Genomic DNA, 17,672 nt, shown 5'->3' on the forward strand with positions numbered 1-17,672 from the left:
CAGTATGTAAACTACATCCACAACTAGATCATACTTCTTCTACAGTATGACGATACTACGTTCCACCATTACACAAACAGACCATCATTAATTCCCTTCATTTCCGGCTGTATCTTCATATCTCGACACAACGGCAGCTGGTAAGATGCTGTATTTGTTGCTGACTCAATAGTGCAACTGAGATAGCCACACATGTTTATTCAGTGAGTGATATTTCAGAGCTGTGCCTCAAAACCCCCCAGGCCACAGAAAATGTGCTACTGTGCCGCTCTACGAGGAAATGATGCGATTTGGCAACATAGCGGAATAATAATGATATAATTTTATAGCCGATTATAGGCCATTTCTGCTGTAATACCTTGAACTCGGCACAGCCTGTCTGTGCTGCATCTTTCCACATTACGCCGTGTAATGCACCCCCAACAACAGGATACTAACTGGCCTGTCTGCTATTAGAAAAAGAAAATCCAATTTTGTGCAAAGGTGGCTCGGGTGAAGCTGTTGTGCGACGAACAAGAGGCCATTGTCTCAGTGGACACAACTGCCAATCAAAGAAACACGACCCCAAACACACCTTCGGCTTTAGCCTTCATATGCTTTAAGACTCTGAGACTAACATTCTACAAAAGCACATTAGTTGAATAGCAATTAATTATAGAGACCAGGACAACAGCTAATCAGAATAAAACAACAAAAACAATAACTGAATTGGATTTGAAAAGATAGATTTGATTTTTATTTACTTTAATATATTCAGATTTTCTTGGAGCCAGGATGAAGCAGCCATTACAGGGGGTGAATCTTAAAATGCTACACTGAGACACTTATGTGGTCATGTTGGTTGCTGCTGAAAAGGAAGGTTAATCGTTCCAATGTGATGTCATTCTTTATAAATATTCAGTTACAATCTCTAATCCTTTGATTTAGAGGAAAACAGAAAAAAAACAACTAGTGATACAGTGCAATTCTGGGCAGCCATTTGCGATTTATGACACATCTGTAATTCAGTAAGCTTTGTTATCTCTGCCAGACATGAGAGGAGCTTATGTATTTCTGTCTATCTGTCTGTCCATGGCTAATTTTAGCAATACCAGATCCATCAGTCTAATATTGTTTTGCTCATCTATGATTGTTTGCCTCGGCAACTCTCGTGGTTGCGGTGATTCACACTTTTTAAAACACCTTCAATATTCCTCACTCCTCTTTACTGACCGGTAGGAGATCAACTGCTTCAATTTGTAATCCTATTAGTGCTCAGGATGAGGAATTGTTGCATGCTTTGGTAAGACATAAATGTCGGTCCTGTAGTGTTTCCTATTTTTTTCCATCAACACTGATGCATTTGATCATCGTTTTAAGAAGTTGACCTGAGACACAAAACGCTGAGAGCAGCTGGTGCAGACAGCTGCATGGATTGAAAGGATTCTGGTGAAAGCATGTCTCATAGGCTCGTGGTCAAGACGGTCAAACATCACGGGAGTGGTCGCCGCAGACCCACCTGAAAGAGATTTGCACTCTACCGAGCACACCGTTCCCGTTGTGAGTCAAACAAACTGAGACTAATAAATGAGTGCCTACATGTTACACTGCTAATTTTCAAGCATGCTTAATTTTCCGTAACAGATTTGACCATTGAGTAGAGCGAGGGGGTGGAAAAGATCTGGACGGTTAACAGGAAAGATAAGTGTACATGTTGAGATGCAGCTTCTGTCCCTCATAAACAATTTTTTTTGAAGTGCTAGCTGTGCTTTACCATCTGGGCATTTCTGCCTGCCAGTGCGGTCTGACTTATATTTAATTTATGTCTTCTTCTGTTTGTTTTTTTATGATCACATTGAAATACATGAAACTTTGTGAAGGAAAAGAGAACAAAAAGGTTCTGTTGGCCTGAAGGAAAACAAGCTTTTATAAAAAATAAAAAAACCTCCATTTTTCTTTTCTGTTTACATAGTTTCAGGCTAATCTAGGCATTTGTTTCCAAAGTCATACCTGTAATAACTGTGAGTCCCTACAACAACACGAGACTATGTGTGTACTCTACCTTCTAGCAACATTTTAGAGAGCTACAACAGTGAGCTCCCTGGAGACATGCCAATAATGCAATTATGGTCATTGCTCCTGAGGAAACTGCAGAGAAAAGCAACAATGCATTTTCCTCTGAGCACAGCGCCCCCGGTGTCTCTCTGTGTTGCCGTAGCCTGTGATGACGTTCTGGAGTTGGGCCAGGGGATTACTAGGGGAAGGAATGTGCTTTTTTGCTCTCATTTACCATTGAGACGTGGCATTTGAGGGCACATACCCTGTTAGAAGTGCAACTCAACAGTATCAGATGTAGCCGGTGGGAACTAAACTCAGCAACAAAAACCTTACTGTAGACAGTGTGGTGTTTATTTACCCCTGGAACCAAACAGGTTTATTTTAACTCAGAGAGACACAAAGCTTGCAGCTAATTATTTGCTTCATATGAGAGCCATGATCTTCTTCCCCCCCTAAAGGCCTTTACACACCGCCGGCGTGACGGATAAACAACACGGAAATGCAAAATTCTCCAATATTTTGCATAAAAGATATCCATACCAGCAGTGATACGATTTGGAAAAGTTGCAACAATTTTCTAAATAATTGGTTTGAATAGATTCACGTAGGCAAATAACCAACTACCTATTAATTCAGAGCAGCGTTTGGCAGTCAGTCTGAATTATATTGTTACACTGTCCCGCCTAAGCAATTTGTGAACTATTTTTTATGTTAGAAAAATGATGATTTTAGGTTCGCTCTTGTAAACAGTTATGCAGTGTATATGTCTTGGGCTTTTATTGTGAAAGGTAAAAATGGGAGGCGTGGATCTGGCTTGTGCTGCCTTGGATAGGGTTGAAAGTCATCTGCGTTGTTGTACACAATAGTGCACATTTTAAATATGTGATTGGTTGATGCCATTATTGGCGGTATGAGAACTCAGAAAAATACACCTTGTTCCGGAAATTTATTCAGCGGCTTTTTTTTTCGCAGCATAATATTTGTCTTCTTTGTGAATGTATTCAAGACTAAAACAATAAAACTTTTCTAAAAAAAAATAGACATGCAGAGGTACATGGTACTGTATAGAATGTACATAATAAAACATTAGACATTTTGTACAAATATTTGTATCAATACATTTAAGTCTACTCACATGCAAACTGCAAAAGAGCTTCTCGACCGAGGACGGTCCCGTAGCTGTTCTCCGCTTCGCACTGGTACTTCCCATAGTCACTGCTCTCACTTGCATTAGTAATAATGAAATTTCCATCAATGAAGCTGTAGCGGTAGTCTGCCTTTGCGTCCACGCCGGTCCCATTGATGTACCAACTGAAAAATATGAGAAGAATCGGAGATTTGAATACATTTGTGATGAATGACACGCTAATGAGCTGTGAAAGTAGGACTGCAATTAGGAGACATATGTCACACCTGTATGTGGGTGGTGGATTCCCTCGTGCCTCACAGTGCATCATCACTTTCTTTTCATCAGAGTCCAAAGAAAAAATAACATCGTCTGGCTCACGGATGAAAACAGGCCCGAACTCTTCGATTTCTTCGAGGGAAATAAGAAAAGATGAAGACAAGGATGATTGCATTCAACACATCATGAGCGGCACTCAGTTTTAACTTTCAATTAATTTTTCTATTATTCCCCAGTTTGGTTAGTACAACTTCATAGCTCCCCCTCCCCCGGAAACCTATATTATAGGAAACAAGAGAAAAGGAAGATGTGCTGCTCCATACCGAGAGGGAATTATGAACAGCAATAACGAACATGACATTCAGTAGCAGACAGCAGATTCTTTGACAGGTGATAACACTATTGTGCTCGACTGTAGAACTGATTTGGTTGCTCAACATTGGAAATTATTCGAGCAATCCTCAAAGCCAGAGTGTAAATTTGTTTCTTTGCCGAGGAACCCTGGAGGCTGTTGTACTTCCGAAAGAGAAATAATAACTTCTCATGTTCAAAGTGAAACAGTTAACCTGGTCGGACGTGATTCCGTTAAGCTCAACCTCAAAGCTATCATCCAATACCTTTTACATCTTTTGGACTCACTGTCGTCTGCCTTGAGGTGCCAAGTGGTGAGCGAACGATGCTGTTAGCGCGCGTCTTAACACGCTGAGCGTGAGCTCTGCAGCAATAGTCCTGGCCGGGTTCGAGTGTGAACGTGCAAGTCTTTTTTTTTTTTCCACAACAACCCCGATTAACATTTCACATTAAAGCGCATATGTTCAAACAGTGAACTGAAAGTACCTAAGTAACATTACAAAGATCCCGTTTGTACCTTTGAATCAACAAGCTGTTCATCATCTTTTCTCATTCATATGTGTCCTTTCCTTTAAGGAATAATTCGACCACCCTGCCATTTGAAAATAGCCCCTTTTCAAAGAGGAAAGACATGTTCCAACAATCCAATCCATCCTTTGTTTGTCAGGCATTCTTGTCAACATTGTTGCCTAATCTCCTAATAGTCTGTGGCAGGCCTCTATTTTCTTTTTATTTAACAAGCTCTGTAAGGAAAAGCACAAGACATTAAACAAGCCTGTGGTTAAAAAGCCATTTGGGGCTCAGACGTTGGTCAATTCTGGACACTTAGTGTACGAAGCTCTTATCTTTGCCCATTCATATCGGAGTCATCGCGTTTATGTCATAGCAGAGTAAAAGCATCCCAAAAGTAATTTGACATTTGAGTGATTACCGATGCTCAGGGTGCAATCTGCCATCAGTTGTGCCGTATATAGGTTGCAAAGGAAGTGCTGCCACACTTTTGTTGTTTTAGTGGCTGGAAGAAGACAGTTTAAAAGGGTTTGATTAGTTTTAAACGACATTTAAGAGCAACATATCATTGAGTACTTATTGTAAAATGTTATTATTATTGTATTGAAAAAAACAACTCTACTTTAGACCACTGTACCGCAATTGAGATGTGTCAAGCAACTAGGTCCAAGGCATAAGTAAATAACCAAATTAATGAATTACAAAACAAAATAAGAATTAACAATTAAAGGAATGAGATTTATTGACAGCCTGCCAAGCAATACGTATTTAACTTGCTCATGGCATGCAGACAGAGGATGTGTTGCAGAATTTAAAAAAAACACAAAAAAAACATTACTGTAAAAAGTAGCATTGGCAGAGCATGTGTTTTTGCAGTAACACATGTATTGCCAGCTCACTTGTGTAACATACAATTTATAAAATGCTATTTAATACCAACAGCACACCTGAGCCATGTTTCATAATCTCAGGAGCTGCTTGTGATTTGAAGTAGTAGTTGCATCCACAAATCAATATATTTTCTGCTGCATACTCTGTGTTATAATTCTCTTCTGTTCCTTCAGAGTGCCCTACTCTTTCATCTCGACTTCTGTTATCACAGAAGTGATGCACTTATTGTAGAAGGGTTCCTTCGGTAGAGTGTATTTCGTCCCTGATTTTCATACCCTCCACTCTCCAAAAGACATCTTGTGTTCTTCAGAAGAATTGTTTCTCTGTGAGAGAAATAATGTATGGTGAGTATAAGCCCAGTAAACAGACAGTTAATGATGCACTCTTTGTGAAGGCGCAATGCAGCAGCTAAATTTCTAACAGTATAGATTTTATTTCTTTGTTTAAAGCATTTAGGTGTATATTACATTTTATCAGGTTCATAACTTATACAATGCAAGTCACCAGTCTTAAGTACTTCTTAACATTTATGAATGATCTGATGACAAAATAAAGAATTGTGGCCTTTGGTTTCCTCAGGGTATGTATTATCTCACCAACGCTTTGTCAGCAATTTACTGCTCCACAGGGAAATCAAAAGCTTTTGAAATTATACCCTAATCAAAGGGGGAAATTAACCGATATTAAGTTGCAAACCTTGCTGTGCATATAAAGCAAAGCAATTCAGTGCGTGTCTGTTTTTCTAGTGCTCACAAATAGAAAGAGGTTTCTATATTTCTTTACAAAGCTCTGTCCATCCATCCATGGAGTAGCCCTACACACACTCAACAAAACCAGCATGCTGGAGCCATCCTGTTCAAACTTGTATGCTGTATGATGGAATAATCTCTATTTCAAACGAAACAATAGGGCGTCCGTTTAAAGGAGTTAAGGTAGCGTCAAGGCCCAGCAGAGAATCCCTGAGGAGGATACTGCGTGTCTGCTGTGGTGGCTGTGGGTCAGAGACCATTAACTGCAAAGCATTAGATATCGTTAAACATGACGACTTCCAGTTCCACTTTATGTCACAGTGAACATTAATTTCTTCACTCTACAGTCGCGAATTGAAACTTAAAAAAGGTCAACAATTCCCACAATGTGTCTCTGATGTGGTTGTAAACTAAATCTGAAAGTTTTACACTGGCTTTAATTTAACAGTTATTGTTTACATTTACAGTGTTTAAGAGCACAAAGCCAAATCAATACGTTTTGGGCTCTTTCCTTGACTGCGCTGTACTGACTTATGGCTCGGTTCTGTCTTTGAAAAAATGCTATGTTTTCTATGCTTACTATGCTTTCTATCCTTTCTATGCTTTCTTAGATTGACGGCAAAATAGTTCATCAATAGACAACTCAAGCGCTGACATCTGAATTTTATCAGTTCAATCGGAGGTGTCCCATATTGCAATAAATCGCATTGACAAAGTTCATCTTAAATTCATGCTGCTTAATTCTTGCTTAATGTAGCTGTGGCCTCCTGCAACACATCCTGTGGCCATCTGAAAACATTAAAGAGTTGGATGGAAAAACAACAACAACTCTAATGCATCAGGACATATGCTCTGTGTGTATCTATACAATACAAACAGGCATTGAAGTTGTTTAAATCACTCAACTTCAAGTGCCGGGCCCATCTGCCAGTCACGGAGCCAAAAAAAGTGGCATGCAGTCGAAGGCATCAAAGGTGTATTACTTTTTGGCATCCATTTCATTCACAGAACATCAATCCAGTGCAACAATATAATTCCCTTGTCATCACTGACAATGGAGAGACATTACTCTCCCCTTGGTTATAGAGATGCAAGTTATTTTGTGGCCATGTATTGAAAATGCTGTCAGAAAAGAAAAAAAAAGTTTAAAAAGGCTGACAGAGAGGCTCAAAGAAGCAAAAAGGGAAAAGACGAGCAAAAAAAATGAAAAAAGGCAAAAATTAAATGACAACATTTTTATTGTGATTTATTTTATCCCTGCCTCTTTTTAATGTCTGTTAAGATCTGTTCTGCTAATTCAGCAGCTACTTCAAATGTCCACTAATTACCCAGTCCATGCGATGTGATTAATTGCAAATGAATGCTTTACTATGTCCTTATAGCCTCTACAATGTAACTACACTATACTACACTGTTATACAGGATGTGAGTAAGTGACCCATGTAGATGTATGACAGCGTGTTTCCATGTTGGTGTTTGGGATATTTAATCTTCCCTTTTGACAAAGATATCCGTCATATCTATAGTGTCTATCCTGACAGGAGCACAGAGAGTTGGATATTGCCATGATCCCATTTCAATTTCACAAAGGGCACGACCCCGGTCACTGCAGACCATGCACAATGATGATAGATAGGCAAGAGTCATTTCCAGACCAAATCTAAACAGGCAGGAAGTCTGGACACTCAAAGTGAGTCCAGAGATGGCAGACTGTTGGCAGAGAGCGGACACCACAGAGTGCGTTCACACCAATCACGTTTGGAGTGTCCATTCTTTTAAATTGCTTCATTTTGGTAGGTGAGAACGATGTCATCCGAACTCGGGTGACACTCTTAAGATGACCTGAAGATCCAGGTCTCTCAGTCATACATGATGTGACTGCCAGGCAGTCGGCCGGAACTGATAATGTCATCCAGGGCTAATAACAGGAAATGACACAAAAAAGCGCAGCTGTCTGGGCAGAAGGAGGCAGATGCTGACATTTGATAGCCAGTAATGATTCTAAACAATATAAACCAAAGGCACGGGTAATCACATTTACTTGCCCTCTTTCTGTTTCCTTAAAGGTGCTGAATTCAATATACAGAGCATTTCTGTTGACTCCATGCGGCTCTCAACATGTCGAGTGGCTCGCAGCGCTAACAGTGCTAACGACGGGGCTGACAGCGCTAACAGTGTTTACCTGAGACGTAGCACAATATCTTTGAATAGCAAATAGTCGCTTGATGCTATATTAATGATCTGTTTGTCATGTGAGGAACCTTTGAACTAAGGGACACCTCAGCAGGTAATTTATGCCAAAGAATACACAGCTGCTCAATATTGTGAGAGCGAACTTCCACAAACCGTAAAGCAAAAACTTTTCAATTTTGGTTGAGACAAGAGCAAACAAACTGTGGGTTTGACCGCACCATTAGTTTTACCTTCACTCCTGTAGTCCTCCTGAGAGCTGAACAGACTCAGGGCTGACAGGGGATGACTGGAGAAAGCAGGCCAGTCAGGAGTCGCCAGCTCGCCACTGTGGTGTTGTCGAGGTCTGCTGTGCGAGTTGAGCACTGACGAGCTGTCTGCTTTCATTCTTAACACTGCTGCATATGATATAGGCCGTGCTGCAACAGCTCTTGCGAAGTCTGGAGAAAAAAAGACAAAAAAAAACAGGTGAAACACAGTAAACAGTTACGTCAAGTATGCTGTAATCCGCTCATGCGCTCTATTTTGTTCACACATTTACTAACAGTCCTTATTTTGAGTAAAGTCGGCCAATGATTCAGCATAAAAATTGTGTCTTAGATAAATATTCAGAAAGGTATCTTGTATTGATCGCCAAATGGAGAGAAAGTCATGCATATATCCCTGTCATTGAGTACTAGTAACCTCTGTACTAGCCCCCTCCTCTGAAACTGAATTCCCATGCTACTGTATGAGGAATCCTTTGCAACAAACTGGTGTTCCACAAGGCAGGGATCCAGCTGAACGGAAACAAAGAGTAGAGACGGCAGGATAAGGAGGTGTCACAATTCAGAGACGGGTCTGGGTGGAAAATCCTTCCTTAAATGCACAACCTAAAGTCTGCAGGCATGCACTGTTGAGAAGCATGGGCTGAGGCTCTGGGATGTACTTGCAGGTCAGTAGGGCGTCCAAGTCAGCTTGTAAAAATACCACGCACACGCTTTGATACTCACATATGTGCCGTGTGACAACTGGCCCTGGTTCGGATTAGGTGCAAATTGCCTGTTTAAATTTTGCGTTGGTAGAAGGACAGCGCAGTGTGTGCGAAGCAAGTGTGTGGTTATAGGCGAGAGACAGAGAGACAGCAATCAGAGCAGATCAGCTGTTGGCGAGAAGACTTTAACGGTGAAGTTGTCTCATGTTATTAAATGCACCCTGTCACACACCCACACACACTTATTTTATTCTCTATTTCTAGAACAATGCATGGAGTCTTTCCCCTTCGGCTTTCAAACAGTCGACAGTCGTTTTTCGCAGCGGCATGTAGTCACCATTAGAGGTACAGTGTAAAGGCGCTTACGATGCCTGAGGTGAAAACATGCACTTCTTACAAGGCACAGTGGATACTCTGCATATTCTGAAAATCACCATCATCAAAGTCTCACGTTCAATAAAATGGTGTAAGTGTAACAAAACAGAGAGAGAGACAGCTTCCTCGATAGTAAAAGAGTACACGGAGGTTTAGAATAATATCCTCTCTGAAATGTAAACTGTCACTAGTCATTGCAGTCACTGCTCCTACTTACTTCTGAAGAATTCCAATTTTGAAGTGTAATGTGCCAGCTTGTTCTCTTTTATGATACTATAAACAACTGAAGAATAGACACACATTTAGTTCACCCACGATGCCTGATCATCAACAACAAAAAAAAAAACACAGATTCTACTGAGAATATGGAAAAATTCCTGTTTTGGGTAAAGAAAATACAAAAAGGCAAGAAACTTGAAGCTCAGTAGTCTAATCAGAGCTCTGCACAAAAAAAGGGTGTGGGGGGGTTTGTGCTTTGCACAACATGATATAGTGCTATGAAAGATTTAATTATGTGCCCCGGGGACTTGTCAGCTGCAAAAAAAAAAATTCTATCTACAAATGAAGAACGGGCAATTACTGTATTACATATTATGAGGAGACGCAACGCACTGAACTCTATTTGAAATTAAAGGTATTGTGAGTTTGAAAATTGATAAGCAAAGCAATTAGCTGGTTGGCAGTCAGTCAAATCATGTATCTTGCTGGGAATCAGCTCGATTGAGGTGTCAGCCACATCCGTGCTGCTGAAGCCCACGGTTGGTGAAACAATGCAGAGTGCTCTACTCTTTCCTTTGACAGCCAGGAAAGTTAAAGTTAAAAGCAATATCAACTTCAGGTAGTGAGGAAAAACTAGCCCGTTGGGTAATACAAATGGCAATCCTTAAACATATAAATGTAGCTCCATCAAAAAAACATGTTGTTGTGTCAATCAAACTGTACATTTAACTTTTTATACCAATTAGTCGACAATCAAAGACGCTGAGCGATGGTTTAGCTGAACAATTACTTCTCTAATTAGTCCCTGTGTGCAGTCATTTTTTACATTTCACAAAAAAACCTGTATGGATTTATTGGCAGTTACTGGGTTGAATGCCTCTTTGTTCAAGCTCCTGTTCTCCTTTTGGATATGTTCTTTTGATTGGTCGGCATGTTCTTTTTACATGATTGTTAAATTTGTATTTTTTAGTTTTTGCAATACATTTTTAGCGATGTAAAGGCTTCCTGAGCATTATAATGCTGATCGCCTGTCTGGTATTTTACACTTTTACATTAATTATAATCCAACAATTCAGTGCTGAGATGCAGTACTCAGATGGGAGAGGTAACAAGATTATTGACTGAACATCAGAAATGTCATCTGGTTTACTTTAACTGTGCTTCATTTAACTGTAGTATTGGGAGGTGAGCATAGGACTCCTGTTGACAAAAGGTTTGGCTACGTGCATCATTAAGCAAGGAATGATGGTTAATCAATGCATGCTCACTATATTTTATTGTGCATATACAAAGCTTAGAACATAATCTACAGCTGTTTGTATCTGAATGAGACTGAACTGTCAGAGGCAGACTGGACTTACTTCACGCTGCGTTGCTGTGCACCTGTTCAGGTGACAGCACCACCCGGCATCTCTCTGACAATTGCAGTGTGGCGTCGACACAGAGACACGACAAGGAAACAGCTTGTTATAACATGAGTTGATCCTGTTAAAAAATGACAGCTGCACCGACTTCATTTAATCAAGGTTCAAAATGCTGTCGGTACAAAAGGCTCATTTCTCCTGCAGTAGTAAATGGGGGGATGTAAAGATGCCTTATTATCTCAATGCCAGTTGGCAAACTTCTATTGTGGTTATAAATAAAATAAAAATATATAAAGTAAGTATATATAATAAATGTCCATTTCCTTTACCTTGGAAAATAACATTTCAGACTCTGATGAATACAGCGTACTAAAAGAAAAAAAGAAAAGTCTCTTTTGTTTGACGACTGAAGGCTACAGACACTTGTAACCTTCATCTGATAAAAGCAATGACCATTGCAGATCCCAATGTTATCTTTCAGAGGGTACACAATCAGAAACACTCATTGTTGTTGAAAGGGTTGCACCTGGTGCTATTTAGGGAGCTTCGGCAACGACATCGGTGATCGTTTCAGGTCTCAACACCACCTTCGTGATAACATCACCGAAGGAAACCAGGGCCATTCTACACAGAACAAAGAACAAAAAAGCCAAACGTTCCTGTTACCTTGTTCTTATTATCGAACAAATGTTCCTGAAAGGGAGACGACCATTTGCTAAACAATAGAAACGTATTAAGTCTAAATTTTCATCAAGTGTGTTCAGACTTAAATAGCTTGGAGACAAGGAAGCATACGAACAAACTAACAACGAAGTGAAGGGGAGGCTGAGGGAAGATGACATATTTTAAGCAAACCGAGGGGAGACCTGAGAAACCAGTGTGATACTTCACATTCAATTTCTGGTAGATAAAATCGTACATAAAAATTGCCAACAAACAGACGCCTGAGTAAACGCACCAACGCACGTGCAGCAATGACATGCTTTCTGATCCTACTTCTGACTGCAACAGCTAAATTGAAGTGTAATTAATGCAAATATGATGACAAAATGCTATTGTTTTAGGCTGCACATCTTGTTGATCACTCTCCCTGTTTGTTCGATGTAAAAAAAAAAAGTGGTCGACTCTGAAGGCAACCTAAGGCCAAGGATTGGCAAGTTTCTTATGGGGGCTGTTAGGGTTCCAGCCCTGATCTACTTGCATTAGTTCACTGGGCTGTCACCGCGCAGGAGACGGGGTGTGAGTCGCAGGCTTGTCTGCAGCCTCTGGACAACTGCGGTGTGAAGAATTAATTAGAATAACATACAGTAAGTAGGTGAGACGCTCATGGGGACTCGAGGGGACTCAAGTGGACGGACATGATTAGACATAGCCTGTGAGATTAATGAAGACCTTCACAGGGAGATTATATTGACTGAAGCTGATTATGCTTGAGACCATTTATTCAGCTGAATATCATTACGGATGGAACAATCCATACATCATATGCAGCATCACCTCTCCTTCCATCACAGCCGACTACTTACTAAAACCCTTTTCTTCTTTTTTATATGGAAATTGTATGAGCTGGTTCAACCTTGTCGGAGTAACGATATAACCACAGTGGTATGATGTATGGTATTATGTTGTCAAGCCTTTTTACTGGGACGCATGAAGATCTCAAACCAGCATGCTGTGCTACACGTTTTTCTTTATGTAATGCCCGTACAGGAGTTAAAACCTGATTCTACTATGGCGCAGAAAATCAGATGGCAAGCATTTTATCTGTATCTAAAATATGAAGCAAATGACAACAAACTTTTGTAATTGGCTTCAGGCAATGTGGCGCATGACAGCACGGTACAACCGTTGGCGTCAGCAGCACACAGGCTCATTGTGCGTTCTGGTGTATTTCAAAATGCCGCAAATCCCACGATACTTATTATAGTGTTGATCACTGTATACACCAAAGACTCTTTACTGCCAAGACTTGAATGTTGAGGCCAACTTCTAATGGTTACAGAATTCTTTTAAACATTTTTTTTTTTTATCATTTCATCTTCTTGGCCCAAGTTGTGAGTGTAAGAGAGCCTGTCACCGCTCAGGTTAGCCTGCCAGTTGGGAAAAGGCCATAAATGCCGGATGGTGGGAGCCAAATATAGATCCTAAGGTTTGTGTATATATGTACACAGAAAGATAATCACCTGCAGAGTTGCAACTCCTGAGTATTGTTTTAGGCATCAAGTTTGTTATTTGGGTTCGTGGGATGTTGGGAATAGCAGTTAACCCACTGTTCCTGTGGAGAGACTCCATATTTTAATGTTTATCTCTCAAGACATAAAATCACTGTATATATTCATTGCATGGTTCCACCTTCTGAGTAGTGCATTCAAATGCTCCATTTCCCCGTATTTCTAGTGTATGACTCTTGTGCCCTTGGTGAAAATGACTTCATGCATCAGCTACACAGCAGTACACATGTGAATCCCCCACAACCCTCTTTTAATATTGAGAAACCTCTGACTTAAGATAAGCAACACATGAATTACCATTCCACACTTAAAACTCCAAGCACATTTAAATCTATTTCAATCAGAGGTTTGGGGAGAGAGAAATCAAATTGCGGTGCTGCCCCTCTCTGCATTGATTTCATCTATATGAAATGAATCAGGACCGGGCCGCGGAGACTGGTAAAGCGGAGAATAAAATAGAGCAGGGGAACTATTGTCTTCAAAGTGAGTATTTTTTGAATATTCAGAGAGTACAGAAGGTCAATAATCCATTACATCATGTCAAAAGTATCATAACAGAGAAAAACCGACTGCATCACACCCCTGAGAGAGGCTCTTCATGGCTCTTGCTGCTGGTAACACTAAAAACCAGTTTCAAGTGCGGCACTCTTACTGAAATGTGACATATTTCTGACAGTTCTAAACTCTAAAAGCATATCAGCTCAAAGCGTTTGTTTTGTGGAAAACCACAGCTGTTATAGATTTTCTGTGCTGCCTATGGTCCTCGCACAATCGATGTTGTGGTGGCAACATGTGCTGCTGACGCCACACTTTAGCATGTTGTATTTTCTGTTTTGCTGTGCTTTCACAGTTTAAAAGTCAATACTATGATTGTATGAGCACTGCAGACCAACTGTGCAACACTAATTTGATTGATTTAATGTAAATTATGGATATGGTAATGCTCAGCTGTTATATTTTGTGGATGGCAGAAAGTGCAAGTTCCTTCATAATATCTGATAAAAGTCTATTGAGAGTCATCCCTCTAAAGTAACCAAACAGCAATGAGCTCAGAAAATGTCTCCCAAGGCAAAAGAACTAAGACAACAAACACAAGTAAAGACTTGTCATTGCTTATTATATGACAACAATATGCCTGAGGACAATGCTGATGAATGGTGCGTCTCTTCTTTTTCCTTTTTTTTTAATGCTATGCCTATAAAATTTAAATTGTCTACACTGTTATATGTAGCTCATGGCTCTTTTATCCTACAAAGATGTTAGAGAGGAAGACATGCAGACCGGAACTGTGTTAATAGACAAAATGAGATGACGGTATTTAACGAAAATATTGTGATCATAAATGTAGGCAACATTTTCTCAAATTTCATGCACAATTTTCCATCAAATTAAAATGTAATGAAAGCACCGGAAACATTTAGTCGCTACTGAAAGTACCACATGTCTAGATAGTTTGATAAAAGCTCATAACTCTTGTGCACGCAGAGGCCAGATCATCCCAATTACACACACACACACAGGGAAGAATGTGTCACACAAATAGTCTGTGTGCTTAAAATTTTTTGGTTTCCTCTTTTTTACTTGGAAACAAAAGACTAATCTTGGTTGTGCTAATGTGAAATGGGAATTATTTTGTGACATAATCATTGCTGAAAGGTTAATGACTTGCAGTTAATGAATGTGCATCTTGTCTCATTCGAATGAATGTAAAAACATTAACAGAACTCCACTTTCCTTTTCCTGCAATGCCGTTCAGATACAGAGCATGCTGCAAAGGTGTCTGCTTCCGTTTGTCTGAAACTTGTCTTGAATTATTTAATTGCTTTGACTCCAGAAAATCTAGATATTTCTAACCTCTGATTGCCGAAACGGCAATTTTGGAGAAAATAGTAGACATGGTCATGAATTTCTGTCCACACAAGTATGGAATGTAAAGGTAGAAAAATCAATTCCATAATAAAGTTCTTTACGGCTTTTGAAAATAAGCCGACTTATTTTTTTCTGAGAGGCAATTACTTTCCAAAGCAGTAAGACAACAGGAGTCAATGCCGACACAGAGGGCTGAGATACCAATAATGAACAAGCGGAGCAAATTCTGTCAACTTTATGCACCCAAGGCACCGCGGAACCAAATCCTGAGATGAAAAATCAATGGACAGAATTGACTCAACTGAAACAAATTAACTGCACAAGGCCCCCGTTTATAAACTTGATGAACTAGTTTAAGTCTTGGTAAACAGAAAACCTCTAGTTTTTCTGCAATGGATTCTTTGTTCAACGCAATGCTCAGTTTGAGGGTGTAACGGTGCACACAAGTCACGGTTTGCTGCATCCAGTCGTGTCAGAGACGAACAGAATCCTTTTGCTGGGGACTGAGGGAGCTTTTTCCCCAATTACTTTGGTAAACTATTTTCATTATGGGAATAGATAACATTATCTTTGATATTTTACAATATATGAATCCTGAACAAACACTAGGTCGAAAAGACTCTCTTATGCTTTGAATTTTAAAATACCGAAATACATGTAATAATGACAAAGGTGTGTTTCAAATACATTCGTCATCCCGGTGACCAGACTGAATTTTCGACTTTAGTTCCACATTACGTGTATCAATCTACATGCCATGTATTCTGCGTGCGGCTGCATGCCCCGGACCTTTATACCATGAGGTAGCCCTACCTACCTCAAGGTACAACGTGATACGGCCAAAATCTTCTATCAACGTATAGGTCATTTCAGATCTCGATAATTATATATTCATCACGATCTATCATGTTTCATGATAATTCAATAAAAAGTGAACATGGTTTTATATACTGGAGTGAATGAAATACTTGACAAATGTAAAGTACTCAGTGATTTTTCAAATAAATAAGCAAGCAAACTAATCAGACAATAGATGCTCACGCTACAATACATATTCATATGTCTTCTGTGTGCTTCTATACTTTTAAGGTCAACAGTTGGCATCTCTAAAAATCCTATTTAGTTTTTCATCATACTTACAATAATATGAATGACAGATGTATATAAGTACGAAGAGCGGAGTGAAACCGTCAACAAATACCATATATGTGCAAATTCACATGTGCATTCAAGCTGATTCTGATTGTAACGATTACTGTTGAGGTTACACAGAGAGCCAAGGTAGCAGGTTGAACACTGTGGCTCGGGGGTCCAATGCTCAAACATTTAAATGAACACAAACTTACTGGTGACTGAGTTTTAAATCTGCCGTGAACTCCTCGCGTCATGTTTCCAACTTTACACAAATATCCATAATACATCATATGAATACTTAACGGTTGTGTCTATTCATTGTCCTGTCTCACAGTAGACGTTGGTATACCAAAGTCTGTGGATTTTCCATTCATTTTTTTCTCATTTCATGATGTTGTCTGTACTGTGGCCTTTGCTGTTATCTCACATAAATCAGACCGGCACCAACGACACATTTTTCTGAAAGATGACTTCAGTGCTTGTGTTGGTCTGAAACACTTTCAACAGTCATCGCACTTTGTGGTTACTCTGCAGTTGAGATAGTGTGTATTTCATTCACTTCAATCTGATTGACTTGGACGGACTGAATATTTTTGCACACAAAGTGATCTAAACCAGATAATCTTTTTTACTTCTTTTTTTAAATCTAAAATACTGATAAAAAACATGAAAATAATAGTTTTTCTTACATTCCTTTATACGTGGAACTTGGAGAGGGTGGCAGAGCACTGTGCACATGTTACAACCAGATAATGAAGGCGTCTTTGGTTTTCCCTCGAGAATTTAATTTCCCTGTATGATGCCTTGATCTGCTTCAAGAACATTAGAGGACACCGAAGTTGAATTGGCAGTACAGCAATTTTCTTAAATATCCAATGTCTTGTTCTATGCTGTATCTCTGAAGCCAGATGAGCCTCGCGAGTAGAACTGACATGAGTAAGATAGGAAACTACAGAATATGAATAAGGTGGAGATGGACCACAGTCATTAGTTTAATGAATTGTTTTTCGTAGTTTCATCAGTTAGTTGCATTGCCGATGAGGACGTGTTTTAAAAAAATCCTCAGGTAGCCTCACCGTCTGTTCTCCACATCCCAAAACTCTCTTGAATCACTTTCACAAACTCCATGGGGAGCCAAGACTGATACTTTAAAAACAAGTCTTTAAAATGCTTATGGTTAGACTACAAAAAACATTCCTTGAGCTTATGCAAATTAAACCACAACCCCGTCTTTCCATTAGCATGCATTTAGAAAAGAAAATAGGCTATGAACAAAACAATATGCCTAGTTCTATAGTGTTGAATCGGGCAACCACACTGACATACAAGCGACTCTGTCTCTCACTGGAGAAGTCTTACACTGCTCCTCATGAG

At 39.7% G+C, this 17,672-nt stretch overlaps 1 protein-coding gene across 4 annotated transcripts in view; it reads right to left on the reverse strand.

Annotated features, from left to right (window-relative positions):
• Positions 1–17,672, reverse strand: part of cntn5 (contactin 5) — a 103,660-nt gene that overhangs the window by 49,180 nt on the left and 36,808 nt on the right. For 3 of the 4 annotated variants that reach the window (XM_068584379.1, XM_068584380.1, XM_068584378.1), the window contains exons 3-5: positions 8,367–8,573; positions 3,451–3,574; positions 3,173–3,348 (exon numbers count right to left, since the gene is read on the reverse strand). In XM_068584379.1, the coding sequence (XP_068440480.1) occupies positions 3,173–3,348; positions 3,451–3,574; positions 8,367–8,573 (507 nt within the window). Of the gene's footprint in view, positions 1–3,172; positions 3,349–3,450; positions 3,575–4,724; positions 4,791–8,366; positions 8,574–17,672 lie in introns of those variants that run through there. The other variant, XM_068584381.1, reaches the window with a different exon arrangement.

Source organism: Clinocottus analis, unplaced genomic scaffold, assembly GCF_023055335.1.
Source record: "Clinocottus analis isolate CAN_PGR_092001 unplaced genomic scaffold, fCliAna1.0.p SCAF_2, whole genome shotgun sequence".
Lineage (NCBI taxonomy): Eukaryota > Metazoa > Chordata > Actinopteri > Perciformes > Cottidae > Clinocottus > Clinocottus analis.